The sequence below is a fragment of the Platichthys flesus genome, chromosome 23, assembly GCF_949316205.1.
Source record: "Platichthys flesus chromosome 23, fPlaFle2.1, whole genome shotgun sequence".
Taxonomy (NCBI): Eukaryota; Metazoa; Chordata; class Actinopteri; order Pleuronectiformes; family Pleuronectidae; genus Platichthys; species Platichthys flesus.
The window spans coordinates 12,561,688-12,576,918 of NC_084967.1; the positions used below are offsets into that span (position 1 = coordinate 12,561,688).

Below are 15,231 nucleotides of genomic sequence, written 5' to 3' on the forward strand. Positions count from 1 at the left end.
ACTAGAGTATTCTTATTACCATCACCTTAAAAGAACATAAATGAGATCTGAGGCCCCGTCCAGAGTGATCCAATCAGAGGTGGACCGCTCCCGAAGGTGTCCCGAGATCCGATTCCTCTGACCAAATTCGGAGATGGTCTGAGACTCAGGTTCTCCGAGAGTTTGAGAAGTTTTTTCGAAGGCCTCTGAAGTGACAGCAGCACCACGGCTCTCCAAAAACTTTTCCTTTTTAAAAAGTCACCGGCACTTGAGATGGAAAATGTCTTGCTGACCCTGCAAATGGTTGAGTTGCTTCGGAGCTAAGTAGATACTGGACAGGACTCTCGCCCCCCCCCCACGCTCGTCCATGTGACATTTGCCGCCACCTAATAGTGCATTGCACGGGCTCTCAGGGGGACACGTCTATCCATCAGTCCCATCATCACACACTCCACCCCTCTCCACGTCCACTCCGCTTTTCACTTCTTGTTATCTGAGTGACGGGTAGAGTGGAGAGCCGAACCAGGCCCAATCCCCACCAGTCAATCCTGCTGACGCATCTCTTCGCTCTGACTGTCTCGCCCCGCTCTCCTCCCGTCTCTGCGGGGGAATGGAGATGTGGATGTAGGCCAGGTCCCAATAGTCTTCCTCTCCCCTCTTCTTCTCTCCTCCTCCCCCCTTCCCCTCCCCTGGGTAACCATCAACCTGCGAGGTGATGGATAAAAGGTGACGTGGTGTAAACCTCCTCACCAGCCTCTCATCACTAGCTATTGTTACTGCTGCACAGAATCCATTCAGATATGATGGCTCAAATACAAAATCAGCATTTGGTGTGTCTTGAGAGTTATTATTGTTTTGCAGTATAGAAGATGTTCTTGAGAAACATACACAAATTCACTGGTGGATGGCGTCTTGTGGTGTGTTTCTGCATGCTTGAATTCTTGGTTTTATCTTGTTGCCAAATTATGGATTATGTGAAATAATCTGCACAAAACTGCCAGTGTCAAAGTCGGTCACACTGCCCTCTGTCTGCACGAGGTTCAGATGTTCTCTTACCAGCTTCTCTTGCCCTAGTTAAAATGAGTCAAGTGGAAAGGCAGAAAGTTTAAAAAGGTTCTGTAGATTAGATGGTTTGTACCTGTCCCAGGATGTCCTTCTTCAGCATTACACCCTCATCCTCCTCGTTTTTTTCCTCCTCCTCCAGTGGCTAGATGTCAGCTTGAGGTGTTTATCATAGCATCAAACACACCACTAGTTTGTGTGACACCATGTAACTTGGGTGAGAAATCCTGTCCACTGGCACCGAGGCTGAAACGCTGCCATAGGTGTTGCTCTTTGAAGGAGTTGATCTGACGTGAGTAATGAGTAAGTCCTGGCTAAGCCCTGTGCTTGGCCCCGTGGTTAGAACCAACTTAATGGATTCGGCTGACAACCCAAACATTCCCCCGTCGGTCGCCAAGAATCCTCCTCGTGCCCATGACTGATCTTGGCCACTGCAGATGTCATGCCGGCGGTGGGCAGAGGGTGGCAGTAGATCCCCACCTCTGGAGTGTGAGCTCAGACCAGTGAGTCACGCCGCTCGTCTGGTCGTCTCCTCCGTCTGCCCCGGCCCTCGTGGCAGCCACTCTGCTCAGACTTCTTGCTCTATTTATCTGTTTTTTACCTCTTCCCTTTTTTTTTTTGTGCGTTGTCTCGGGCTCCGGTGATATTTGCCGAGAGATTACGCCGCCTCTCTGGCTCGCTCCATCTTTCTGTGTGTGTGTGTGTGTTGGTCCTGTCCTCCTGCGCCTTCGCCTCCTCCGGCTCATAATTAGCCAGTAAACGCTGAGCCATTTTCCTCTGCTCCTGCCACATTCCCTCTCTTGCACTTTACTTACTCGGGCGGGCCACAAAACGACCTTGTTACAGTGTGAATTTGTGTAGGCTGGTGTGCATGCATGCCCCCCCCCCCCCCCCCCCCTCCTGCTCCCTATGTCTCTGTATCCCTCCCACTCAGCTCAGTGATTAGTATATGATGTATTTTGGCTGCAGTTGTGGGCAGCCTATTTAGCATGTGGGCCGGTCTAATTTCTTTTCTCTGGTGGCGAGCGCGATGGCGGTCTGATTTGTTTTCACGGAGTAATGAATCTCCCAAAGAGCCTAATACACCTGGATTTGTGTCTGTCGCACACAAACACCCACTATCGCATGGGTTCGAACTCAATACAAAAAAAAAAGAAGGATATTTGTTTGTGGTTTTTGGTTTTTCCAACACCCACAGTCGGCCACAAAATAAAAAACACCACCCACACAGGCCCTGAAACACGGCTCAGACCTGCAGCTCTCACTCTCAGGACTCGAGCTTGAGCACAGCCTACATAGCAACTGCAGCCCGAGTGATGATAAGGCCATTTAATACGTGCGTGGGTGGCAACATGTGTAGTGCGATTGATTTCCCAGTCTCTTGCATGCAGCCTACTTAAAGGCTCTGGGATTGGATGCCTCCTTCATCTCCGCCGCATTATACCCCCAATCTGTCCTTTTATACTAGGGAGGGCACAGCCACATCCTGATGCACATACTGAGCAGAGCCTCGGCCGAGTCACTGATATTTACCCTTGGTTATAATAATAGTGAATAAATAAAATAGGAATGTACAGTCTGATAATGAAATAGTGTATTAACTAGTGGGGAGACATCCAGAAAGTTGTTTAAGTTTGAAAACACAAAGTTGGTTTGGAAAGAAACAGAAAACACCCTCAAAGCAAATGGTATATTCATTAATTTAGTCCATAAATGTGGCTGTGACTTTCATACGTGACCACAACTTTGTAAATCTATACTTTCACAACTTGTGCGACAAAAGCACGCAGGATATTCAAAGTAGTCTTCATACGAACATGCACACGTAGTTAAAAGCAACTGTGTCTCTGTCCTTGGCCACCAGCTGCAGTGCTTCAACATCCAGCTGCATCCTCCTGAGCTGTACCTGTGTTGGCTGCTAACCTTTTTGACGCACTGAAAAAAAAACATTTAAATGCCAATCATAAATTTGTGTGTCTTTGCTTACACTTGTAAAGGTCGCCAGAGCAGAGTGCTGGCAGCCAGCTGTTGGACAGAGGGCCGTGTAACGCTCTATCAGTCCGTCTTTAACAGGGATGTTTGTGTTGTAGAGCTTTCTCTTTGCACTCTGTCTCCTTCCGTCGCTCTCCCTCCTCCTCCCCCCCCCCCCCCCCCCCCCCCCCCCCCAGTGGTGCCAATCCCCCAGATAGCGAAACGTCCTCCCTCTGTCCTCCAAAACCTCGCCGGCCCCGCTGGGACGACTCGGCTCGCTTACTTGCTCAGTCACTCAAGGATCACTCTTTCTTACCTCGCTCTCCCTGTCCTGTGCTCGTGACGGCACACGATCTGCACTGTCACTCTCCCTCCTCCTTTTTGAATAGATCTCTTCCTCTCCATTTGTCCTTTACCTGCTCCTTCACTTCCCATCTTTCTTTCAGTCCGTCTGCTCACTCACTCAACAAAATGCAATGCAAGTCCTTTTTCCCACCAACTCTCCTCCAACCCAGACGGGGGCAGAAGTATATCTGCCGAAGATTTACAGGTTTTTTGGACCCTGAAATTAATTTCACCCGGGTTTACATGTTCTTATTATGACGATTGCATTTCCCAAAACTCCTTCTCCTGCTTTTCCCGTAACCACCCCCCCCTCTCTTCTGTGTTCCTCTGTCCCTGTAGGTGATGCAGGTGGTGAACGCTGACGCCATGGTGGTCAAGCTCAACTCCGGGGAATACAAGACCATCCACCTGTCCAGCATCCGGCCCCCAAGGATTGAGGGAGAGGTACAAACAAACCTGTGTTTCTTTCCCTGTGTGTCTGTCAGTACACAGATTTGCACAGTGTGTGTCTCTGTGGGTGTGTGTGTGTGTGTGTGTGTTTGTGAGAACAGGTGACTGATTGCCGTCATGTGGCAGAGCTTGTGGGCAGCGAGGTAATTAGAGCCACAGCAGAGACGGCCGGTGTCGCCGCCGTCTCCGTCTTCCTGACAGAGTCGCTTCATTTCAAGTCGAACACAAGCTGTTTACATCTCCCTATTTTCATCCATCCATCTCTCTCTCTCTCTCTCTCTGCTCCATATTCACGCCCTCTCTCCTCTTCCCCTCGCACATCAGTCTTTTTCTCTCCCCGTCTCTAAATGACCGTGGGAATCGCTTTGACCACTTGGTGGCGCCCCAGTAGTTGGGGCACATGCAAACACAGCGAGACACTTGCACACACCCAGTGGTTGCAGCACTGCAGAGAGGGGAGGCAGATCGATTTTCTTTTTTTTTCCTTCCTCCCTCTCCCCTCTACACTCCCCCGTTTTCTCAGAAAGCCTGTGAAAACACACATATACACACACACACATGTATATAGAGGTAGCAGGAGAGACGTATATTTATTGAAACGCGTATATAGTGTCTGGGGAAAACGAGCTGCAGCGACACAGAAGTCGACTGCTCTGCACGTCACTGTCTCTCCATCACTCACCTCACTTCCCAGCTCCTTATCAAGGAGTGTATCGGCTGGAATGAAACCCTGTTTCTCCAAGCTAGAACGATTATTCAACCAAAAGATTTCATTTCATAAAAAAAAAGGAGAGATCAGTTTTTTATTCCTCACATTACCGGTGGTGTCTGACTCCTCTAAACTGCTGTCGTTTTATAAATAAGAGGCTCAGGATGTGTGGAAATGTCACACCCATTAATTAGAAAGTTTCAGTGTCACAACAGCGAGTGAGTGTTTTTGTTCCCCCCCCCCACCACATTCAAAGAGGGAGTAAAGAGAGGGGTAGATTGCCTTTTCTTTTTTTTGCAGCTTTGATTGCTCTTGTTTTATTGATTATCCCTCGCTGCTTCTTTGGCACTTTAATGGTTTACTTTTTTTCTCATCTTTTACTCCTTTTTATTGGAGTCGAGTTTAGTTGTATTCCCTCCGTCCCTGTCCCTGTCTCTACAGTGGTGCTGTTAGTGCCTTGCATCATTGAGCTGCTTCCCCTCTTCTCCACCGCAGTCCCACTCCGTTCCTCTTGGGGGGACGCTGCGGTCAGATTGTTGACCTGCACCCCCTCATATGCGTTCATCTTCTCCTTCGCTCTCTGTGGTTATAACGAAACATCTCTCCATTTTGTCTTGGCCCTGATCCACTAAAAGCTCACCCAGTTCATTGTCTTTCCAAGTTCTACATGTCTGGTATTTGAGGAATATATGTCTAGTTGATTTCTGCATTTTGCATCTTATTAGAAACGTTAACACACTTTAAATGGAGCTTTAGATGTTCCTCTTGACATTGCACATGGTATCTTTCCGACATACGTGGCGGCTGGCAGGAAAAGTTCCAGAAAATGTCTGCAGCACCTGACTTGGACATTTCTCTCAGAAAAATGTTTGGACGTCAGTGCATGTCTGGAAACAACTCTACTCTCCTTTCCTCTTTTCTTCTTTTCCCCTTACTTTGAATTCCATCTTACTTTTGACTTCACACAGTCTCTCTCTCTCTCTCTCTCCTTTCTTCTATTTCCTCCTCTGTCGTTCAGCGCCCGACTCTTTCTGTCTCCGCCTGCACCAGATGCTTCGGCAGTACGTGTTCTGTGCTTCATTAAACTGTCGTATGTTGCAGGGAGCCGGTGAGAGCGGGCCCAGATGTGTGTGCCTGTGTGATATTGTACTGGTGTGACGTTGCCACAGTGTTGCACTGCTGAGGTCGGGTTCTTAAGTATTCGACCAGGGACACAGTTGTCGTTGTTGGGCTTCTCTGACCAGGATGGATTTGAGTCAATGCTTTCAATTTGTGGTTGAAGTGGAGACGTTTGGCTTTGATTTAAAGGTTTTACCAAAAATATTGCATTAACGGCTGCGGGATTAAAACCCCCCCTGTCATACATTGTCCCTCTATTTTCAGATTCCACAGTGAGATTCAGAAGATGAGACATTGTGTGTCTCTGCTCGCTGCAGGCGGGGACTGCTGGAGGACAGTGTGTGTGTTTTCTTTTCCAGAGGAGCTGTTATATGACAAACTGTTGCTGCGTTTTGAGTTTAATAAGGGTTGTTCGTGGTGCTGCTGCTGCTGCCGGTGTTGTTTTGTTAGCTAGTTATTTCTGTCTGTGAGCTAAAGAGCCGCCTGCCTGTCTGTACTGCTGTTGGCTCGGCTTTGAGTGTTGTCGCTATGGCAGCGATGCAGAGTACTGATGGCTTCACTGAGGCCAAGACGAGCCCTCGGACTGCGGGGCTGGAACAAAAGCCACCGACAGTGAAGCACCGGAATGTCTCTGATATCTTAACTAAATATTTTCATATGTATTCATGCATGAGAGTTTTATGTTCTGTCTCATTTTCCAGCCGGCCCGTCTGCTGGAACACTAAATTAGGGAAGTGAGCTGTTACCTTGGGGGAGCCAGGGAACTTAATTTCATGCCCCGTCCACACGACTTTACCGAAGCCGATATGGCAGCTCACATTGTGTTAGTGCCAGCGATTGTGGACATTGTAATCTGTCAATTTCCACTCTTGTTACTGTCGCTTGAACTATGTTGAAAGTACAATTTATTGTGTAGCACCTTCAACTATGGATGCTCACCTGCCAAAGTATTTCCAAAGAACCGCGATTAGGGGATAAGGCTAAAAGCTATGGGTAGTTATTTTTTTCCACCTTAATCTGTTATTCTACATCTACCCCCACCAGTGCATATAAAAATGTGGACAAATTAAGGAAAAGATGAAGTCACAAACAAAGAAGGGGGGGGGGGCAAGCAGCAGATCATTCTAACCTTTAGGTGAGTGAGACGTTACAGCAGGTATCGCTCTGCCAGAAGCTCTACACACACACACGCACACACACACGCACACACACACAAACTGACATCACGTTGGCTAACATTGTCACGAGTGAGCTGGCTTCCTGCTTACAGCATCAGATGGACAGACACAAAGACGTAGTCACGGTTAACAGCGCAGCTTACACACACACACACACACACACGCATGCATATACTGTATATGCACACAAAAACATTAGCACACACAAGAAAGAGAACGACACGCTTGGTTAAGCTGCATTAGCCTATGTCAGGAATCATCTCGGAAATTGCTGTCAGCGTGTGCACAAACATGGATTACACAGACATGCTGTGTGTGTGTGTGTGTGTGTGTGTGTAGAGATACTCAAAATGTGTGCATGTTAACACTGTAACCTTGTGCACCTCCAAGGAGAGACAACAAACTCAAATTATATGTGTGTGTGTGTGTGTGTGTTAAGCTGTTTTCAGACAGGACCTATGGGCAAAACCCAGAGAATTTGATATGGCGTCTTCCTTTTACACATGCACATCACAGCGGGAGGTTCTCTGCACAGAATCAAATCCTCCTCGTTGGTCATGCGAGAGGTGGAGGAGCTGCGTGCAGCAGACGGAGGCAGGAAGTGACGTGTCAGCTCTGCTGCAGAGATCACGTGATCATCTTTACAGCACCGTGACACCATCTTGAGCTCTTATCACCACAAACTCTCTAGACATCTTCATCTGTGTCTTCTACGTGGACGACCCCATGTTCTCACCCCGAGATAATCCTTTTATTCATTTTGTCTTTTAATATTTGTGTCGCGTGTTAGAAGCGCCTCCTCCGGAGAAAATGGGGAGGAGCATGTCTGACAGCAGCTTTGGATCCTCTGGAGGTCTGTAGGGACTTTCTTGTGCCAGTTGTCATTATTATCCCGTTTGACCGTGTGCGTTCTGCAAGCAAGGCCGTTTGTGTTTGTGTTTGTGTGTGTGTGTGTGGGTGTGGGTGTGTCCGGGTGTGCGCACTGTGGTGAGGAGGCCAGATGCAATGTCCCAGTGCACTGATGAACTGTGACAGTTCCTGCCAAGCCCCCTCCCTCCCTCCCTCCTCCCTCCCTCCACCACCTCTGGTTCCTTTTAGTCCTCGAGCACCACACAACACCCCCCCTCCCCTCTCCACTCTCACGACTACACTAATTGTGCTCAGAATGACAGATTGGCTGACCAATGGTGTCTGGCTGCAACGAAACACAGGGCATGAATTTCCTCACTTGCACTCCTCCTCCTCATTTTGGTTTCACCCCCCCCCCCCCCACCCCCCCCGCTGGCATATATTCATTTGTTATTTTCAGCCAGGGAGCTGGAGTCAGCCGTCCTCCCCGTCCCCCCCTTGTCTCTCTCGTGTGCAGGACAAACCCTCACTAGTGGGTCGAGGTGTCTCTGCCACTAAGTCCCTCAATAGAGGCATTTTTAAGAGGTAAAAATGCCCTCAAAATGTTGTTGTTTACAGCACATCGACAAAGACATGAGCTTTATCGCTATCGAGCCTTCTACGAGTACAGCTCTTGTAGACGTATCGTGAGTTTTAGAAACGATAAGAACACGTCCTCTCGCTCGCTGTGAATTCTTCTTGACATTTTCCAGCTGTAATCCAGAAAAGTTCGCTTAAAATGTGTGGAGCACCTGACTCGCACGTTTGTGTCCTCGGGAAAATGTTCAGACTTCACTGCAGGTCCGTAAGGAGCCTCACTCACTCACTAATTTGTCGATGTGCACGTGTTGAGTGTGTGTGTGTCTCTCTCTCTTCATGCATTGTAATGCGTCCGTGTGCTTATGTGGTTTAAGTAGGGTTCAGGACAGTGCTGATGGAGCACAACCAGAGGTCAACCCGCTGTCCTTTTATATAAGGCAACACAATGGCCGTGTCTCATCGCCACTCTATTCCACACAGCCCTGCCTACTCGTCTAACCTCTGTGTGTGTCTCTGTGTGTGTGTGTTGACTTTGTGGATGATTTAGTCTCACAGTACATCTTTCATCCTTCTGCCGCTGCCTCCCATAAATCATCCGTCTCTCCACCCACCTCTCTCTTCTTCTGTCTCCCTCTTATTTTTACTTTCACATTAGCATGTTTATTCCTGGAGTGGAACATTGCACATTGATTAGCATTTCTGTAAATATAACCGTTTTCAGCGCAGGTCTGAGAAGTTGGTGGGTAGAATATTTATTTCTTTCCAATTTCCACGTCTTCACACCTGAGGAGGAATTGCATCCGATTCCGTGGACGAGTCTGGAAGGCATGTCACAAAACAAATCAAGGCAGATTGTTTTTGTAGTGGCACCGCTGCTGAGATTTCACATTACTTCAAACAATCCCTTTAAACCTGCTCAGTGCTGTTGCTGTTGTCGGCGCATGGTAATGAATCCACAAGTGCAGCCAAGACATCAAGGCTTCCGGAAAAGAGCAGGTAGACTATAGAAATAGAGAATGATATAAGTGAAGCTTGCCGGGTAATTATCCGCTGTAGTGTGACACCGGATGTATCCCTTTGTAATTGTCAGAGCTGAAACATGATGGTTACACAACTGTTCCCGGTCTCTCACCCCCTCCCCTCCCCCATATCTCTGTCTCCTCTCTTCCCTTTTTTCCCCGGCTCACCCCAACCGGTCCAGGCAGATGGCCGCCCACATCGAGTCTGGTTCTGCTGGAGGTTTCTTTCCAGTTAATGAGGGAGTTGTTTTCCCTCATGAACTGTCCTTTGCTCTTCGTGGGAGCTGTTGAGTTTCTCTGTGATTGTCAAGGTCTCGACCTTCTTTGTCAAGTGCCTCGAGATAATGTCTATTTGGATTTGGCATCATACAAATAAGATTGAATTAAAGATGAAGACATTATCCGAATCCTGTTAAACAGAAAATACCAAGCAAATAACGTCTGGGAGAAATAGACGAAAGGAAACAGAAGAATACAAATTTCTTGGGATGTAAAAAAAGAGGAGCCATACATGTGGAAGACACAACAAAATCAGGACTCACATTTGCAGGCAATATGACTGTTGACACACAATTTAAACATAAATCAGAGGGGTTAGTTTTAAAATAACCAAATATTAACATAGAAAAACCCCATCTGCTCTTTCCTGTGTTTGTGCTGCTGAGAAACTGTATCCAGTCACCCTCCTCCTCCTCCTCAAAGATTTCCACATCCTCCAAATCTTATGTCTGGCCATGTGTGTGCCCTCAGCGTGGCCCCAGCCCGGCATCATGACATCCTCCGACCTCAGATTTTGGTGCAGGATGACAAGGGGGGGGGGGGGGTCGTCGTCCCTGCTGCATGACTCATTTGCACGCCACTGGCTGGGCAGGGCGGATTGGTAGCCAGTATCCCTCCTCACCACTGGCTGAATATATATATATTTTTGGCTCGGTTTGCCCTGTTTGGCTGTCACTGTCGGAGAAGCAAGGACTTGGCTTGCCCCTGTTTGTGTTACTGCAGGAGATGAAGTCAGTCAAGGGGCTTAAATTGGGAGATGAGGTCACTGCTGCTTCCAAGGGATGAAGGTTGCAGAGGTATCTAGAGCACCGTGTACACTCCCACCTGTTTGAGCACAACTTGAAAAGGAGGTTTCGGGGCTGTAGAGAAATTCGGTATGTTCCTCACGCAGATGATCCGCGGAGTTGGATTGGAGATTTAGTTTTGCAGACGGCTCTGCAGCTCGTCTCACACTGCATCACCACGTCTGTCTGCAGGGCCAGTCTGACCGTCTGTCCCTTCCAACAATTATAAACACAACGCTGCACATTCGAGCACCACACAGTGCAGCTGCCTTGCTCAGACAGCCAATGTGATGCTTTACCACACATTTTATTTTCCTATGACATCCTCATTAATGACAGCAGGATCATAACAAGGGGGGGGGGGGGGCTTCCACCTGTCACAGCTGTCCCAGTCAGTTTTACCTGCGCCAATTGAGAGGCTGTTTGCTCCTCATCGTGCTGCAGCTTGATTTCATTCTGAAATACTGGTTTGCTCTCGAGTCACTTAGCAATGGCTTATTTGTATTCTGCCGTATGAGCGATTATTCTGAAATTGTAATTTGATTTTGTATTGTAGTACGACAACCAGCAATATCCTTCATGCTCTCGCTTCAGGAAATGCGTGCACTTTCCTCCTCCCTCCCTCCCTCTTTATTTTCTTGTACCGTCTCCCTCTCTCCACTTCCAACCCTCTGCAGCTATTCCATGTTTATGCATGCACAATTAATGTCGTTAGGCACATAATACTAAACGCACAAGACTCTTGAGTGCTCTCGGACATGGACACATCATTGTTTTTCAGCTATTTACACAGAGAAAAATACAAATGGTTCAGTTAGATGCAAAAGTAGGTAATGCTGCACAGTCCCCAAGCACCAGGGAGCATGATGTGCTCCTGAGTCATGATTTCACCCTTGGAAGTTCCAGAAGCTGCAACTGCCTCCAGCGGTAGCATCCACACATTCGCAGCCCGGCTCCCCCCCCCCGCAGCCCTGCGACACTGTACAATCCAGCTAGCGTCATGCCTCTGCAATAGTCAAAGATGATTCCTGAGCTTTAACGGGTAATTTGGAACGATGGGGAATTTACCCCAAATAGAACAGAAGTCCCCCCGAGGATAGTGAGAGCAAACTGTTGTTATCGGGTCACGGTTGGGACATAGCAGTGACTCTCTCCTCTTGTGTGTAACCTTCCTACAACGGCACCAAAACAGTTTATAGACGACGTGCGCAGAGAGTTTGCCCTTTTTGGAGCAATTTAATGATGATGATTCTATCCTTTTTCCTCACAGGTTTGATTGCACTTAGCTGTCGGGGGGGAGGGGCGGCGGCTTGGTTTCCCCTTCAGTGTCACTGCAGCAGACCTGGGACCTCTTGGTAGTCGCGGCGTAAGGCAGACCTGGCCCACTGTGAAACATCAAGACAGTTGTTGCGAGTCGATGGGCCTCATTGATCCGAGGTCATGCTCGAGCTCTTGCCGGCTGCCCTTTAAAAACCACCACTGGTCTTTTGCTCTTAAACACGTTCTCGCCCTTTAGCTTGTTGACCATCATAAGGACATGAGCACTATCAGCCAAGAAGAGGTAGAAGTGTCACGTCGGAGTGGGAACAGCGGCACTCGACAATGTGTTCTTCCTCTTGATTGCCTGCGTTTCTTTTTTTTTTTAGTCGTAACATTTCCTTTTCATTGTCTCATTTTCTTGTTTTCCTACTCCCCCACCTCCACGCCTTCCAATCAGCCCTGCTCGTTCCCCACAGACCTTCTCCAAGAGGAGGAGTAAGTACCTTTTGTCCTCCTCGTCTGCCTCCACTCCTTGTGCCTAATTGGCGTAGAGTGCTGACATTTACACTCTCTGCCCTCAGTGACAGGCTCCCTTTCATCTGTAAAAAAAAAGAAGAAGCTTATTAGTTGGGAATGATTTTTTTCTTCTTCTGTCCCCCTGTCTGCTTAGGTTCGTCCCTCGCTTTTCCCTGTTTGGGGTTATCCTGTTGATTTGACCTGTGTCTGTCAGAAGCCTTATAGCCTTGTTCATGGCAGATCTCCATTTTGGGGGTGGTGGTGGTGGTGTCTTAAAGCCATCATCCAACATCTGGGAGTCCTGTTAATTTTTGACATAAAGAAAAATGGGCTCCTAATGGAGGATTTCACTTGAGCGTTGGTGAAAATTTTCCTCATCCCCTGGCAGCGGACGGCTCAGCCCCACAGCTCAGGCACAAAATGGTGGACTCCTGGCCGGCTGTGCTCCTAAAAGGCCCCATCATCCCAGCGCAACTGACTCGATGGGGATGAAAGAACCCGGCTGAGGCAAAATGGAGGCCACAGGCTCTCGGCTGAGCGTTGTGGGATCTCCTCTGGCCATGTGTAAGATTAACTCACCTCCGAGGCACCATGCTGCGCTGACTCCGCTTGTGGAAGTGGAAAGGAAAGATGGAGTGAGAAAAGAAAGCTAGAAAGCCATTAAACTCAAAGGTTATTATATCGCTGCCAAGGTTAAGGGAACCTCGGGTGGATTTGGCACTTTGTCATTGGTTCCTCACCCGAGCCAATCCGGGACCCGAACTTATTTGAAAGTATTTCGGAAGGAAAGAAAAAGCCACTGAAACATGGCTCGGCGTCGCACTTGTTTGCCACCAGCAGGAGTTTGTCTTGCCAGATGAGTCTTTAAGACGCTAATGGAGCCATAAGCACAGACTCGAACACACGAGCACATGTTCGCCGGTCTCGGCTCCCCACGTGTCTCCCCTCCACATCCATCTGCCCAGCTGTGTGCCACACCTGGCGGCTCCGAGCAACTGGAGAGGCATTAACAATGAATGAAGAGCGGAGGAAATGAGGAATCAGTCCAGGCCTTTGTGTGTTCACACGGACGAGTGTAACTTCTGTTTGTGTGGCGGATAACGATGGTATTGTCATTCATAGCCTTATTTCTCCTGTTAGTGCCTGTCGTTTGTTTTCCCACTGCGTCATTGTCATTTGCTATACGATTCTTTTATTTTATTTATATCCCGCCCCTACAAAAATGGTGTGTGTTGTACTGTGTGTGTATGTGTGTGGTACTGTGTGTGTGGTACTGTGTGTGCGCGTTTCCTCACACTAGCAGCAACACTAAAACCCCAGCCTCCTTTTGAAAATGCAAATAGGTTCTATTTGCGGCCGACTCCTGTCAGAGAGTGGGTGAGCGCATTGAGGGAAGTTTTTTTTTTTTTTGTGTGTGCAGCTGCGCGAGTGTGTGTGTGTGTTCGCGCGGCATGCGGCTTCGTCTGCGCACACGTACATATGGTGTCAGCTCGTCTTTATGCATCTGTTTAACACAGTGTCTGTGCCTCGGCCGCTCGCATGTGCGTGTCCTTGGTAGCTGTGATTTTCTTTCATTTTTCTTGTTGGTGCAATGTGTCCGCACTGACGGCGAGAGAGATGTTTGTGTTCCAGGAAGGTGTGTGTGTGCGACTGTGCGTGTCTGAAACGCTGCCGTTCACACTGCATTATTTCAGCGAGTTCAGAGTCCAGATCCTCCTCAGTTGCAGGACTTGAAGTAGAAGGAACAAACAAGCTGACTGTGTGTTTGTTTTGTGGTCATGTACAATGTGTGTTTGTTTTGTGTTCATGTACAATGTGCGTATGTTGAGGTTGTGTTTACGTGTGTGTGCGTGCGTATCTGCAGCCGATGTGTTAGGCCGCGCAGCCTTGAAAGTGCAGCGTGAATAACTTTCTCCTTCCATTCTGTCTTCCCTCTCTCTCTCTCCCTCATCCTCTTCCTCACCCTTCCTGTCTCCTCCTCCTCCCTCTCTCTGTCCTAATTCAGGAGAAGAACAAGGACAAAGACAAACGTTTCCGTCCCCTGTATGACATCCCATACATGTTCGAGGCCCGAGAGTTCATGAGGAAGAAGCTCAGTGGCAAAAAGGTAAGAAACAGTTAAACCCCAAAAAACACACCAACACCAACTAACATGCCAAGGAGCCAATGAAAACTAACCAAGGTTTTCATTGGCTCCTGCTCGTGATGTAAACATGACACCCGGGGAAATGGCTAATTGAGGATGGTGCACGTTTTCCTGCATGATGTGCATTTAACTTCCAGGTGTTACTTTGTAAACAGCCATGATTGGTTGTGTAGTTATTGTGTTTTCACATATAGGAAAAAACTTGCAACAGAAACCTTTTTGTTTTATCGAGTAAGATGGGTTAGGGTTAGGGTTAGCTGACACTGGCAATAGTGAAGTTTCTGGCGTTTTTTTTTTATATCAAATGATTCAAAGGATGGAAGAAAAAAGGAAAGAATCTCCTCTTCTGGCAATGTTAAAGTTGTCGATCAACCTTTTTAAGCAGTTTTACCTGCACTCAACCCACACGGACCTAAGGCACCAATAAAAGAATTGTAAACATTGGTTGAGAACAACCAACTAAAACCTGAAGAATTTCCAATGTTTACTCTTTATTTTCTCCGCCTCTGCAGCAGATAGATACAAGAAATAAAAAATGTTTGATAGCTTAAACGTGTGGCTTTCATTGTAAATCATTGTTTTCTCCCTTTAAAAAATAAACTGACAATCCATTTAAAATATGCACAAGTCTCACCCGGCTTCTAAAGGGAGAAGCACACAAATGCCCCCCCCGGTCTTAAAGGGGACATATTATGAAAATTCCACTTTTGTAATGCTTCTGGACGTTAATTTGGGTATGTGGCATGTGTACCGTCCCCAAAACTCTGGGAAAGAAACAACTCCTGTGATGTGATGTAGTTCCTCTATGTCAGAAACGATACGCTAGAGTGTGTCGAATGGGATTACGACCGAAATAAACGTCTCGCAGCCTTGCTCATCGGGGGGGGGGGGGATCACTCAAAACAGGTCAATCTGAGACAGGGTAAAAAGGTGCTGTTTTAAATGATCCTTGTGGTATTTTGACCAAAATATGTTACAGACATTT

The 15,231-nt window shown here is 47.7% G+C and overlaps 1 protein-coding gene across 1 annotated transcript in view; it reads left to right on the forward strand.

The window, feature by feature from the left end:
• Positions 1-15,231, forward strand: part of snd1 (staphylococcal nuclease and tudor domain containing 1) — a 164,660-nt gene that overhangs the window by 14,109 nt on the left and 135,320 nt on the right. The window contains exons 10-11 of the mRNA XM_062382358.1: positions 3,697-3,801; positions 14,106-14,207. Of these exons, the coding sequence (XP_062238342.1) occupies positions 3,697-3,801; positions 14,106-14,207 (207 nt within the window). The remainder of the gene's footprint in view (positions 1-3,696; positions 3,802-14,105; positions 14,208-15,231) is intronic.